The sequence below is a fragment of the Leptonychotes weddellii genome, chromosome 5, assembly GCF_054177405.1.
Source record: "Leptonychotes weddellii isolate Sample4059 chromosome 5, ASM5417740v2, whole genome shotgun sequence".
Taxonomy (NCBI): Eukaryota; Metazoa; Chordata; class Mammalia; order Carnivora; family Phocidae; genus Leptonychotes; species Leptonychotes weddellii.
The window spans coordinates 28525491-28541028 of record NC_138373.1 but is presented as its reverse complement, the minus strand read 5'-3'; the positions used below and the strand labels follow the sequence as shown (position 1 = coordinate 28541028).

At 46.8% G+C, this 15538-nt stretch overlaps 1 protein-coding gene across 1 annotated transcript in view; it reads right to left on the bottom strand.

The window, feature by feature from the left end:
• GRIN2A (glutamate ionotropic receptor NMDA type subunit 2A) overlaps positions 1-15538 on the bottom strand; it is a 338815-nt gene that overhangs the window by 40242 nt on the left and 283035 nt on the right. The window contains exons 8-9 of the mRNA XM_081820054.1: positions 13551-13780; positions 6552-6712 (exon numbers count right to left, since the gene is read on the bottom strand). Coding sequence (XP_081676180.1) covers positions 6552-6712; positions 13551-13780 — 391 coding nt within the window. The remainder of the gene's footprint in view (positions 1-6551; positions 6713-13550; positions 13781-15538) is intronic.

Sequence of the window (15538 nt, the reverse complement as noted above, 5' to 3'; positions counted from 1 at the left end):
TATTAAATATGCATATATACACACACACATATATATAATATATAACTTCAGTCTCTAATTCTTCCCTGAGCTCTAACCTTTTACACCCAACCACCCGGCTGGCACTGCCAAGTGGGGAGGCAAACCCAGTAATAATTCTTAATAATTCTACAATGTTGTTACTTAGTTAAATAGACTTTTGAGTAACTTAGTTAAGCTCAGGTTCTTCATCTCTTAAGAGAGATAATAATGGTACCCAGCTCATAAGAGTGCTGTGCGGAGGGGCACGTGGGTGGCTCAGTCAGTTGAGCGTCCAACTGTAGATTTCAGCTCAGGTCATGATCTCCAGGTAGTAGGATCAAGCCCTGCATTGGGCTCCACGCTCAGCATGGAGTCTGCTTGAGTTTCTCTCTCCCTCTCCCTTCCCACTTGTGCTCTCTCTCTCTCTCTAAAACAAAGAAAGGGATCTTTAAAAAAAAAAAAGAGAGAGTGCTGTGAGGATTAAATGAGATTATGCACATGAAGCACCTCACAAACTGTTAGGTTTCTATCAGTGCAGAGATGAGATGGGTCTGCGATGCCGCTTTCCCAAAGGCACTTCCAAATGAACATGCCCCAACTTTCTTCCATGCCTTTGTTCCTTCTGTGCCCTCCTCCCGAAATGCCCTTCCTCTTCCCTGTCCTGTCTGCTCCAGACAGAACACCATCTCTCCGTATGCGACTACTGAACCTCTTAAAAGCCATGGACGACCTGTATCTGGGTCACCAGAAGTGCTAATAAAAACATGCGTTCCCGGACCCCACTGGCTTGGAGACTCTGTGCTCTGGAATAGGGGTTCAATGCCCACCTGTACCACAAACACAGTCCTGACACATGCAAGTAGCTGTAGCCACTCTCCAGTTTATTTTTACAGACACGCCACTGAGCACAATGCGAGCCTTGCAGTACATGCTTATGGGTCAAAAGGCAACCCTCGCTCCCAATTCTTCTCTCCGACTACTCAATGTAAGGGAAGCCGAAAGATGCCTGCCGGTTTCCCAACACTGCTGGGCTGGAAACAAAATCAGATAGATAGGGAACCGGGAGGCCGAGGGCTAACGACTGATGCTTCTAAAGGAAATTAGGACTTTTCATAAACTTATATACAAATAACTGAACATGAACATCAGTTAAAATAAACATAAACCATCCCACTGTGTCGTGAAATATGAGGCTCTTTGGAGTCCTGGGGATGTTGATTGTTTAATTTAAATCTGGCATTAAGTGCTATGCTTGTACTTTTGCCCACTTGCCAAAACTGCTTGGAGAACATCAGCTCCTGATGATGGAGCATTTGTAAATCTAAATCTGCCTCCAGTCATTTCAGCTTCAGCTCCCTCTTCTAGAGCAGATGTTCTGAAAAGTGGGATCAGCACCCCTCAGAATCACCTGAGGATTCCCCGGCCCCGGCCCCTGCCCCCGGAGTCTCGGGTTCTGTTGGCTCAGTGGGGCTCTGGAACCCACATTTTTTTTAGCACCCCTACCGACTCAGACTCAGGCCACACTCCGAGAAACCCTGGTCTAGAAAGCTGTGGTCACGAACCACTCGTCTGTCCTTAGTTCAGGAGAGCCCCGCATGTCCCAACAGACCTATTCCTGAAAAATCTTATCTCTGTCGATGTTCACACGTCAAATCTTGTTTTCTCATTGATTTGCCCTATCATTTCTGGGATGGTTTCTCTCTATTTATCTTCAGTTTCAATAAACAATGAAACTGTACTTAGTTTCAAGTTTCTCTCTACTTATGCTCTTAAAGCAATTATGGATCCCAGGGATAAGCTACATGGTTATATTGATTGGTCTACTTTTTATATGCTGTCTTAATAAAACGTGTTGAGGGAATGAACTCCTTTAGAACAGTAGTTCTCAAAGTTCGTCATGGATCGAAATCCCTGAAGCAGGAGGATGCTTGTTGAAATGCAGACTCACAGGCTCTAGCACTGGAGAGAAGATCCTGTGTTGGACCCAGAACTTGCATCTAATGCGTAACCATGTGATTCAGGTGGGGTTGGCTCATGGGCGAGGCCTGGAGACCCCCCAGCTTTGAAGAGTTATTCTACATCCTTTCTGCTAACTGACAGTGTTTATATACATGGCTTGTCTGGATTCTGTATTTTTGGAAAGTTCTAAATGAAGTGTTTGACACAAATAAGAGAATATCAGAACCATTTCAGAGACCAAAGAATTCAGTGTTTTCACTTTTTAGATGGGAAACTGAGACTCAGAGACATGACATGACTGACCCAAGGCCACGGCTTGCTAATGACAGAACCTGGATGGAGACCAAGCTGGGACTCTTAACCATAATCCAAGGCCTCACTTGTGTTCTAGGCCCTTCCAGGCTCCATAAATGAGCCTCCGCATCCACTGACCCTGGTGTACATTGAGCAGCAGATGCCACAGACCCATGTGCACCCAGGCAGGACCGAGCAGCTGAGCTAGATGCTCTGGGTTTTCTAAGCCAGGGATTACTGGATTTTAGGGTCCTGGGGGCCCCATAAAGGGAATGTCCTCCAGTTTAACAATTCAGGGGTGCATAGGATAGGGCTCTTCTCTCTACCTTCCAGAGGGATGGAAACTTCTAGAGATGCTATGACGAAGGAGGGGAATGACTATATTTTTAAAGCTGGGTGGTGGGTACGTGAGGAGTTCATTTTGTTATTATTACTCCTTCAACAATATATCCCCATGATATTCACTCTTGTGAAATTATTTCATGCTATGCATCATATTTTAAAATAACCTATTTCATGATGAAAAATGTAAAAAGCAAGCGAGGTGTGAGAGGGAAGGAAAAGATCAGAAGCAAGGTGACGTAGACACTTGAAGGACAGAAGTCTTGGAGGAGGAGGAAGAGAAGACATGACCCACATGGAGTTGGTCAGATCTCGGGGTGGTTCTGTGGTGGCATTTTGCTTCCCATAATCACTCGGGGGTTGGAGTCATGGCTCACGCTATCCCGCAAGAGGAAGTCCAAATGTGAAAACTGCCACCAGAATAGAAGAAAACATGAGAAAGTAACTTTCTGCCTTTGGAGTGAAGAAGGACTTTTGAATTACAACTCAGAATCAAGAAGCCTTAAAAAAAGATTGATAAATTTGACTGTAAAAAAAAAAAATCGGCATGGAAAAATAATACCATCTGGACGCTCAAAAGATAAGAAAGCTGGGAACACCATTTGTAACCATACCACAAACAAAGGGCTTATTTCTCCAATATATAAATTAGTAAGAAAAAGACCAACAGACCAATATAAAAAAAAATAATGAATGTTTTCAAAAAAGGAACTGCAGAAGGCTTTTAGTTATGCACTGGTTGATCTGGAGGGACAGAGGGCACTCAGGAAATGTGCCCCCTGTGGGGGGTACCAGGCAGAAGAGAAACAGTGTGGGAGCAAGGTTCTTCACTGTTTATCTTTTCACATAATACGTTTTGATTTTGAATTATGTAAATGTGCTCTCTATTCAAAATTTAATTTAATTAACTTAAATAATTAACCAAGCAGCTTGTTAAACCAGTAAGTGGTTTTTCCCAATCTCAACTCCACTGAAACTGAACCTCCTGTAATGAGCACAGCCAAGCCCTCACTCTTACGGGAGTGGGGAGTTCTTTCTTTCTTTCTTCCTTTTTTTTTTTTAAAGATTTTATTTATTTATTTGAGAGAGAGAGAGAGAGATTACAGACCTGTACCTCTGAAACAAATAATACATTATATGTTTAAAAAAAAAAAAAAGACGATAGTAGGAAGGGAAAAATGAAGAGCGGAAATTGGAGGAGGAGATGAACCATGAGAGACTACGGACTCTGAGAAACAAACTGAGGGTTCTAGAGGGGAGGGGGGTGGGGGGATGGGTTAGCCCGGTGATGGGTATTAAGGAGGGCATGTATTGAATGGAGCACTGGGTGTTATACGCAAACAATGAATCATGGAACACTACATCAAAAACTAATGATGTAATGTATGATGACTAACATAACAAAATAAAATTTTAAAAAAGTATAACAGGAAAAAGAAAAGAGAGAGAGAGAGAACACAAGCAGGGAGAGGATCAGAGGGAGAAGGAGAAGCAGGCTCTCCGCTGAGCAGAGCGCCCGATGCCGGACTCAATCCTGGGACTCTGGGATCATGATCTGAGCTGAAGGCAGATGCTTAACCGACTGAGCCACCTAGGTGCCCGCAGAGTTATTTCTTTAAAAAAAGACTCCTACCTCTCCAGCTCTAGTTTCTGAGCTTAATGTAACAGCACAAAACGTCCCCCACACGGAAGACTGAGTATAGGGCAAGCCCGCCATCTGCCCAAGTTTGCTGGGAGGGATGTCATAATTCTTATATGGCTTCCAGAAAACAATTTGTACAATTTATGGCCAGGAACTGTTTCCATTTCCCAACTCCTTTTTGTTTGAATTGTTTTTTAAAAAATGGGAAAAGAAAGAAAACAACACATTTTGTGCACTGGGTGACAGATGGATGGAGAGGGGGTGAGCTAGGCTTCACCCGCTGTTTCTAACCATTGTCATCCATGTTTGTGTTCACGGTCTGTCCCAAGTGATAGTATATGTTGATAAAAAGACCATGGAAGAAAGAAACAAACAAAGCCCCTATCTGGGGCTCAGCTGGAAAGTCATCAGAATTTTCTGATCTCTACTAAAATCCAACATACATGCATCCTATAGCTTGGCGACTCCTGTTTTAGGTACATACCGAGACCAACGTGCTCCCTCGTGCAAGGACAGACCTGGCTGAGAATACCCCTAGGAGCCCTCCCCGCCATAGCCCCGAATGGGACACTACCCCAGTGTTCACCAAGACGAGAAGAGATGGATGACTTTGGGGCATGTCCGCATCCTGAAATTTCCCACAGCAATGAGAATGAAGGCCCAGAATGACACGCCACAGTGTCACACACAGACCTGCTGAGCTGAAAGAAGACAGAAAAGAAAATGTCCAGTGCGATTTCATTTACATGTGAGAACAACAGGCCAAAAGAATCCACAGCTTTAGAAGCGAGACCAGCCACTGGAAAAGGGTGTGGTGGGCCTTCTGGGGACTGGCTACGTCTTGTGAATGGACCTGGATGGTCAGTTTGTACGAAGTCCTCAGGCACTATACCTCATATGTGTATCCTTTCTGCCCTCGTGTTACGCTCGAATAAAACGTTTTTAAAAATCACCCCGAGCCAGAATGAGAAGAGTGTGGATGAGTTTGGGATAAGTCATGGGCTTGGCTTTTCGAGCCCCTGCTGAGGTGATGAAGAGATTCCACAGAGACTGAAGAGACAAAATGCTACCAACCAAAGCTCCTGGAAAGCACACAGGGATGGGGCTTGAGGGTTTAGAGGGGGCCCGTCTGCCCCACCAGACATGAGGGAGCAGCCCCAGTGGGCTGCAGAACAGGCGAGAGGAAGAGGCTGCAGATGAAGTTCCAGGGTAACTTACAACAGTCATGTCTCACCGCTCAAGAATCCCTGATGACCCACATGGCCCACGGAAATTTGTCTTCTGATAAGCAACACTGCCTTCGTGAAGGAACTTCATTTAGAAACAGAATCGTTTTGAACGGGACCCTCCCAAAAATGCATTTTGCACAACCCTGACATTGTGAAGGCCCTGTTATGAGTCCCATCTTACAGGTGAGGCTGAGAACAATGAGGCATCTGCCCCAAGTCAGAAACAATAGCAGTGGGGGGTGGGGAGAAGAGGTACACTCCAGCTTCACGTCCTAAACTCCTCGCCTCTGTGCCATCTTTTCTAGACAGTTCCTTATCACGGGAGTGCTATGCTGTGCAATGCCAACAGGTAGACAGGAACCTTAGCTGTGGGTGCCTGGGTGGCTCAGTTGGTTAAGCAACTGCCTTCGGCTCAGGTCGTGATCCTGGAGTCCCGGGATCGAGTCCCGCATCGGGCTCCCTGCTCGGCGGGGAGCCTGCTTCTCCCTCTGACCCTCCCCCCTCTCATGTGCTCTCTGTCTCTCTCATTCTCTCTGTCTCAAATAAATAAGTAAAATCTTAAAAAAAGGAACCTTAGCTGTAGCTTTAGAGAGACTGAGTTCACCTTGCTTTTCTCTCCCCGTTTCCTTTCTCCTTTGTCAATGTGATACTGTCAGCTTTCACACAAAGCAGCACCCCAAAAACTCCTACCTAAAATCAGAGAATAATCTATAGCACTTATTTTCAGCACTTTAAATAAGCTAACAAACTCTTTAGATCTTTCTCTTTGGCTGAGAGATCCCACGGAGTTGGACCACGTTCTTTATTGGTTTAAGAAACTCCTCTGGTTCTCTGCATTTCAAAGTGTCCTGGATTTGCTTTTCCTTAATGCAACTCAGAAGGAAGCCTGTGATGCTCATCAGATTCACAAAAGCAGCTGTCAACTGGGGTTCATCTTAACCGCAGCTGCTTTCCAGAAAATACAGAGCTGAGGGCAGATAAGCACCAAGGCACAAAGACAGTCATTTTCTGTGAGGTTTATGGGCTGGCAGGCCTGCGGAGGGAAAAAAAAAAAAAAAAAAAAGAAAGCAACCCATCATCCTTACCCTGTTTTCAAGCTGACCAAGGCATCCTCCACTCCCTTCTGATTGAATTTGGTCATGTACTGATGCATGTAGGGGTAGTTATTACGAATGTTTCTTTCAGTACTGCCGTTAGGCACCGTGCCAAATCGGAAAGGTGGGGAATAGTCGTGAGGTCTCTGAAACTGGAGAGAGAAAGAGAGAGAGACGGACAGACAGACAGGGCAGAGACAGAGAGAGAAGGAGGAGAAGTCAGCCACCATTCTGTCTTGTGTCAGGGGTTCAACATTCACATGCCTTAGCACAGGACAGCTGAAAAACCATACATTTCTGGGCTTCCTTTTTTATATAACCACACCTGCCACTAGCCTGTGAGCTCTAGGTGGTTAGAAACAGCGTCTGTCTCGTTCCCACTGTCCCCCAGTGCCTAGCAACGGGGCTGGCTGGGTGTGCGAGAGATACTTGTTGGATTGACTTTTTCAGTGCTGTTATAGAGATTAGCCTCACGGTGGGCACGCAGGCCATGCTTGGGAGACGCTAACTGAGCTGGAATTAAGGTACTGCTTTACTCAGCTCGTTTATCTATCTTCTGGTGAAATTTTCTGCTTTCCCCACCAATCGCTCCCTCCTCTGAATCCCATTGACAACTGCCATCACCTCCCCCAGGAAATGATGAAGAGAAACCGAACATGTCACCCCGAAATATGCCTCTTTGGCATAAGGATCCTCTTAGGCTAGTTATTTTTAAGAAACAGCAGACGCAGGAGAAGCTCTGAAGAGAAGTTAACCCTTTCCTAAGAGGCATTTAAGGGAAAGCTCTACATAGAGGGCTGTCTTCCTCTCAGCACCTGGAAAAGGAAGATGACTCAAACTCTAGAAACTCTTATCAGTGTTGAAGGCACCAACTTAAATCTGCATGATAACCTCGCCCTTGTTTCCTATGCTTTTCCTGACAACCTCCCATCACTGGCCTCCTCACCCCAGCTCCCAACATCTCTTTTGTGGTTAGCTGGAGGGGGTGTTTAAGCTGGTGGCTTGGGCCATTTCGGGGAGGTACTCGGTTTTCCTGGGCATGCCCCATGTCTACAGAAGGTATCCACGCTGTTAAGCTTCTGTTTATTTTTCTCCTGTCAATCTTTTATTACAGAGGTGTCTCAGCCAAGAACCTAGAAGGGTAGAGGAAAAATTACTTTTCTTTCCCTACAATGACTGTATGTTTCCATTCACTCATTCTCCACTCACCCATTCATTCATGCATGCATGCATCCAATACTTATTGGGGGCCTAATATATTCCAGGCATAACGGCAGGCTCCATGAACATTTCTTGAGCTGACGTTCTTCCTAACCATTAGCTTCGTGGGGATGCCCATGTCTTGTATGGCTCTCAGGCCTCCAAAAGGGTTCGATGTCCATATTCTGCTTCTTTTCCCTGATTGACCGATATCGTCTGTTCCCAACTTTAGCGTTTGGGGCAACCCAACCAGATTTGGAGTCAAGAGTACTAGGTCTGAGTTCCAGACACACAAATAAAATCTAGAGTCTGCACAGGGCAATAGGTACAAGTGTGAGCTCAGGTTCAGAGGTTAAAAAGTCAGGTTCTATCATTTACGAACTGTGGGACCTTAGATAAGGCACTTCACACTACCTCTATTTGTTTCCTGTCTCTAGAGTGGAAAACATACCAGTACTTCCCTTGTAGGGTCAATGGGAAGTTCTAAAATTGTTAAAGTTTGTCAAGTAATTAAAATAGTGCCTGGAACAGAGTAAGGACTCAGAACTAATTACTATTACTTTTTATTTTTACTATTAGCATGGGCAAAAAAGTACCCTGGGCTTCATTTTTCCACGAGATACGAAATTCTGGAACTATAATGACCAGCACTTTTTGAGGACTTGCTTGGGGCCAGCACTGTGCCAAGGACTTTACAATTGTTACAAATTTCATCCTCATGAGGAATCTGCCAGGTAGCTAATCTTAGAGGCTCCATTTTACAGATGAAGAAACCGAGGCTCAGTGAGGTTACATGGCCTGTTTAGGATCCCGCTGCTTGTAAGTAGCAGCCCAGAATTCAACCCTACATATGCCTGTCCTCATGAGCCCTGTCATTCCTCACAGACCGTCAATAGTAACCCCTCCTCTTTTAGAGGGAGGACCTTGAGACCCACAGAAGGGAAGGACCACGGTGGGACCAGGGCCAGGATCCAGAGATGTCTCACACTTCCAGCCCAGCCTGTCTTCCATGCAGCTCAGAACTGCTGGAGAAGGCGTCCGAGTTTACCCGAGTCAGGTGGACTGAAAACATCATTCTTTCTTCCAGACTCACACTTCGTTTCACCGTTAATTAAAATTTCCAGTTGAAAACTGTGTCCCCTACATCAGACATGCCGCTGTGTAATAAGTAGTTTGGGGGAAGTGGCCATACATGGTCCAAATGAGATCCTCCTGCTGGTGCCTTGCGTTGGGAGACTGCGTGTGTGTGTGTGTGTGTGCGCACACGTGCGTGCACACGAACAGCAAAATGCTCTTTGCACTTACTGTGGCAGGCAGTGCCCCAACTCATCACCAAGACAGGAGGCGGCACCAGCCCCGACTCTGGGGACAGAGGTATCGGTGCTGTTCATAAATCCAGGCGTTAGTAAGCTGCTCTACTCTCCAGAGGCGTGTGACATGGCCCACTGGACCAAATGCCTTCTGCTTCACTCTCCATCTGCTACAGAGGAGCCACGGAGCTCTTTAGATTTCCTTTCATCCCTACCTCTCTGCCTAATCAGCCTCAGGGATGAATTTCCACACTTCTCTGGCCTCGACTGTACCCTCCCCCACGCAAAATTCAGCCCAGCACTGAGATCCAAGAACCTTTCCCGTTAGAGTTAAGGTGATCACACTTTTTAAAGCAGGACTCTCAGTACATGGTCCATGGACCGGGACACTTCTTCACGTCCACACGCACACGCATTCCACTTGAGAGCACTCTTCCTCCATGTGATATACTCTGACGTCCTCTGCTTTGTTCTATTTTGTTAATGGTCACGACCCTTAAATTATTTTCATGACTCACTAAAAAGCCAGGACCTACAGTGTGAAAAATAGTTGGGGGCAAGCATGGCTCATCTCTTAAATCCCAGGGCCTCCCACTGAGGACATATTCCATGTAGTTTACCAGAATGATTTCTAGTGCAACTTTCTCCCAGAGGGTTCTGTGCGGACACAGAAAGAAACAAATGTGGGCTCGAGCAAAGGAAGGGGTGATGCAGAGGGGCCCACAGTCAGCAAGACCACAGAGCAATGCAATCATGATGACTGGGGGCAGGAGAACTCCCTGGGGCTTCTCTCTCTCAAGGCAAGCCCTTCTGGATGGAGGAAGGAGAGATGCAAAATATGGGACATAAAATGTTTAGGGAAAACATGGCAACTGACCAGGACATTTCTTCATTCCTCTTACACACCCCAACGATACACTTATTAAAAATATCTGTCTTCTGTGGCTATAAATAAGGGACATTGGCACCTGGGAACCCCGTACCTCAGGTACAGTCTTCTCCCACTGCTGATGGGCTGCAAGCTTCTGGGGGGTCAGCATCAAACAACCATGGCCCTTAGGAGGGAGGGGAGGCTCAGAGGGCTCTGTTCAGCCACTGACCACCCAGCAGTATGGGCGCAGGGCTCAGAGACAGCACAACTTCACAGGGACATGTTCCTGGGCTCCTCTACCAAGGAAAGTTCCCGAATTCCCCCCATTATCACAAAAGCCAACCAGTGTAGTGGCACTTGAGACCCTGGAAGTGAGGAACGGGCTCATCAGGCAGTGATGCTGATCATGAAGGAGCAGGAGGGTGAGGAAGAGGAGGGGAAGGGGCAGTGGAGGAGGGGAGGGAGGAGGGTGGAAGGAGGGAGCAGCTCTTATAATAGGATTATCTACCATGTGCCAGGCACCGTGTGAGGATTATTTCTAAGCCTCATATCAACCTTGCCAGAAAGGTATTAATACCCACCCCCACTCTTATTAGGAAATTAAGCTTTGGGGATACTGACATATCGAAGGCCGCATGACCATTTTATGGCAAGGTCAAGACCTGAACGCAGGTTCATCTGACCCCGAAGATGACATTGTTCTTCCCACTACATTAACCTACGGAGCTCCGTTACCCTCGTGATTGCCAACATGTTGGAAAGGTTTCCCACCAACGTTTCAACTTTCCTTTAGTCATTCCTAGGGGAACATCTACCCGTGAATCTGCCTATTTATAATTGAAGGCTGAGCTCATCTGAGCACACTGTGGGCTTCAAAGGTGCTTTTCCCAGCAAGCACTAAGACTGCAAAATGCCTTAAAAGCATCGTGACTCTGAGTTGTTACATAGGTAATTGTGATTTAAAAAAAAAAAAAAAAGGAAGGGGGGGGGGAAAAAGCCCACCATGTACAGTATTAAAATAAATTGATTCAATATAGATTTTTATATTTGCAGACTTTCTTGGTGTATCTGCTATTAATCTTCTGGGAGCATTTAGCTTATTTACTCCAAGAATTTTGCTGTTTATCTAATTGTATCAAACATTTAATTAAAAGAGCTATCTGCTTGCCACTAATGCTTGGAAGCCGAGCTGTGTCCCATGAGAATGTGGTATCTGTTACTAGGTGTCTCTGAGTCAGAGAAGGTCAAATTATTAGTGGTTCTAATTAGTTTTCTCACAAGCGGTCATGTTATTTAGATCCAAAACTATGTGGCAAGTGATTGCTTTCTCCCCTTGCCTTTGAAAATAGCAACAAAAAGCAAAATGAGCTGCACACTACTTTCTTGAAAAACCCTTCACCGAGGACGGGGCCCCCAGTGCTTCTGTGGGACCTCCAGCTGTTTCTGTATTTTGGCTCCCATGGTGTGATGGAGTCAGGTACTGGCGCTTTGTGGCTGGAGGGGTCTCTGGAGGCTACAAGGCACGTTCACGATGGCTGTCTCCTCTCATGCTTGGTCCAACCTCTTCTCCCAAATGTATGGGGATAAATGGGGAGGTGGGGCCAGATTCTGTGACTATAAAAGCACCACAAAGTCTCAGCTGCTGAGCAGAGTCTCACCTTCCACCTGATCCCGCGGGGAGCTCCGGAGAGTAAAGCGTACCCTGGGTTGGCCCCGCCTGGACGCAATGGGGCGGCTGGGGTTTTGGGCTCTCACACTGGTTTGTTCTTGGTTACAGGTAACTAAAGGGACTGGGGGCACTCAAATCTCCAGGCCTTTACTGTTCCAGTACCCCAAGGTAATGACCCTGTGATGATCCCTGGTAGGAGCCTCTGACAGCAAACGCGGGATGGGCACATAGCCGGAAAGGGGATGCCAGGGAGAGCCAGACGGGGCGCCCACGGTGTCCTCCACACCACACATTTCTCACTCAACACACAAGTATGTCCTGAGCACCTCCGAAGTGCCAGCTAACTCTATCCTAAGCATCACCTTTAATCTCATCAGTCTTACCTCCTTTATAACACCAGCTCCTGCCTGGAATGTTCTTCCCCATTTACGTTTACTCACGTGTTGCCTGTTTCTTTCTACTAGAATTTAAGTTTCACGGGAGTATAAACTCAGGCTGCGAAGTTTGTCATGGTGGCTGGAAGGCCTCTCCCAGGAGGTGGTATTTTCCCTAAGGCCTGAAAGTCAAGGAGGAGCCAGCCACGGATAATGGGGAAGAACATTTGAGGCAGAGCATGTAACCAGTGCAAGAGCACTGTGGTGGAAAGACGCTTGGGATACTGAAGGAACGTGGGGGGGGGGGGCTCGTGAGCAAGAGGGAGGGAACACATGGGGGTGGGCCAGATGATCCAGGGCTCTGTCGCCATGGGAAGCAGACTGGCATTTACTTAAGTCACAGTGGGAAGCCATCAGAGAGAGGCCAACCCAGCCCCCGCCCATCATCAGCTCCCTGATGACAGGCCTTCTCTGTACCTCTTTCAAGCACAGCATATGGCACAGATAAGCAGTTAGGGCCTTTCACGGTTGATTTTCTATTCAGCACAGTTTGTTGATAAATGCCAAAAGAATATACGTAGACTTATGTCAGCAAGACATGCTGGTGCGATTTTATAAAGAGAGACGATTATCCGCATACACGAGACGGACAATCTTGGCCGCGCAGCAATCCCCACACTGCTGAGCTTAGCAAGTCAGGGTTTGTTTGCTGAACCTACGATTTCAATGGAAGGATGCACCCAGTTTACCTCTTTTCTTCCTCCGTGTGCCTTTCTGAATAGCCACTCACAGCCCTCCCCCCCACCCCTCGCGACATTCCAACAGAGAATGGAGACAGCAGGTGCGACTCCTGCGACCTTTCTGATATGGGAGGCGCAGCCCCACGAGGGAGGGCTGGGGATGTGCCTGAGTAAAAGGAGCCATGTGAATGAAAAGTCTCTCTGTTCCTTTGGTGTCCCTTGAGGAAACTTCAGGTGAGTCGGGAATGCAGATGGTGGGGCTGCCTGACTACCCAGGGAAAAATGAGCTGTCTTGTCTCTGGGTAGGCCTTAGAGATGACTTTTTTCATGTCATGGATGAGAAATCCAAGGCATGGCGTCTGTGAGAGGCTCGGCCGAGGCCAGAGAACGGGGAGGTGGCTACAGCCGAGAGCACCCCACTTCCTCCCAAGTTTCCCTTATCGAGGCTCATAGATCTTCTTCACCATCACATGCTCCCTTGAAGGGAGAGCTCCAGCCTGGACCCTCCCATGAGTCACAGAGCCTTGGGAAGCGTCCCTGTCGTGATCCTACAAATATGAAAAGTGACCATTTGGGGAAGCAATGCTTCCAAATGAGATCTGGAATCTTTTAGACCCTGGAGGGCTGAGCTTAAGGTTCTGTTTCTAAAATTCTTAGAAATATGCCAATTTAAGTTCAGAGAGAAAAAACAAAACAAAACCCCTCTGGCTTTGTGCTCTAGAGTCAGTCAATGGGTTTGGATAATAGGAGCCTGAATTGCGCCCTTCTGAGGAGAGATCATTTAAGATCCACCCCTCAGGCGGTGAGGAAAGCAGGATGACCTTACCTTTTTGTCACTGAGGCCGGTCACTTGGTCCACAAATTCCTCCTGGATCATGAAAGCAGCCAGGTTGGCCGTGTAGCTGGCCAGGAATATGACAGCGAAGAAGGCCCACACGGACACCATGATCTTGCTGGTGGTCCCTTTGGGGTTCTGCACGGGCACAGAGTTGTTGAACACCAGGCCCCAGAGTAGCCATATAGCTTTTCCAATCGTAAAAGAAGGCCCATGGGGTGCTGTAAATAACAGAAAAGACACTGTCAGCATTTTCTCCAAAGGGCTACGTGGCGGCCGCCTGCAGCCCCACCACTGGCCAGAAGATGGAATGGTCTCTCATGCTTGCGCCCCATCATTGCCCAGAACCCCAGCCACCACAGCTCCCTTTAGCTTTAAACACGAGCATTCTTCCTGCATTTCTATCTGGCTGGATTCTTGCCATGTTTCTTAAAAGAAGGGGAAATAAAAAATAAGCAAGAAAGGAGAAGTAAATGGCCATGCAAAATGTGGGTTTGGATTAGAAGTCACATTAGGGCCGGTTGTAAATTTGGATTCGATTTCCATTTGAGGGAACCAATCTCCTTTAATAAACATAGTGAGCCTTACAAAACTGTGTGTGGGGGCGTCTTCGGTTCTCATCGGCTAATGTGTGGTATTCTAATCCGACTCTCCCTAGCACTTGCTCCTGCTCAAACTCAGATGTAAAGTGTGCACAGTAGAGGAACAAAACCAAATGAAAGCCCTCTGCAAATGGAGACATCAAGGAGCAGAACAATAGAGCTTAATTCTTCCAGCACTTCACAGATGCAAGACATTTGGCTGCAGGTCATGGACCATGAGCTCTGATATCCCAGCACTTTTTCTCCCTCTGTGTAGCCTTGCAACAGCTACGGGTCCCTCTTAAGATTCTGAAATGTGCCTCGTAGCCATCTTAACTAAAGAGGCAGGGCACCATGGCACAACGTATTGGGGTGAGGAGTACGCATGCTGCGAAATGCACGCGTTAGGGCTTTCACGTCTGTTTTGCACAAGGGGAGAAAAAATCAATGTATGCCCTCATTTCATGGGCAAGAGGTCTTCCTTTAACAGAAGGTTAATTTTTATGTCATTTAAGTAAATGAAGATGGGAAAAAATGATCTACTCAGACTTCAGTTGGCAATGCCAGCAGAGTGGGCAATAAAAAAAGTGGCAGAAGTGAATCACTGATGGAAGGTATGAAGTTCTGGGCAGGGAGCCTGGGAGAGACAAGCTTTCTACACGTTGGAGGCCAAACTGTGACTACAGCAATATTTATAATATCCCTCATGCAGCACATTAAAGGGAAGGCAATTAATTCTGGTATGCTCAATCTCAAACTCTTCTGTCTCTCTTTGCCTAGTTTTATAATCTTAGGGGCTTATTCCCAAGATGCCAAGAACTCTTAGAAAAAAAAAGAGTCCATCCAGTTAACTTCATGAACTGCTTGATTTTATTAGAGATGCATGTTGACCAGGAGTGACAGCTGTTTGGGAATCAGAAATAGGCCCTTGCTGGGGTTCTGTCCAAGACTTTTGGGAATTCCTGATTCATGACTACAATTATTGAGCCGTGCATAAAATCTTCCCCATAAAGTGCAGTGAAATGTAACAGAAAGCCATACTGCATCAAGAGACAAGTCGCTGTTCTTTCTAGAGAGCTTTCACAGGCAGATGAACAGGAAACGAGAAGCCTCAAGGTGATGGAAGGGCTGGGAGTTGGCGTGCTGGATTCCTCACTTTACTATAGTCTTCGAGGTGTGTGCTTCAGCCAAAGGAGGAATTACGGCACGTAATTGGCCTTTGGATCATTTTTGATCTTCCAAGCTATAGCCCTGATTTATCTGCTTCTCTCCAGCCAAGTCCAAACCACTGTAATCCTGGCTCTCAGAAAAAGAACACCTTCCTCACTGGGCCCCCTCCGTCCACTGCTGCCTGCCCCTCCCCTTGTCCTGACAGAGTAGCCCCGGTGACCTTCCCAC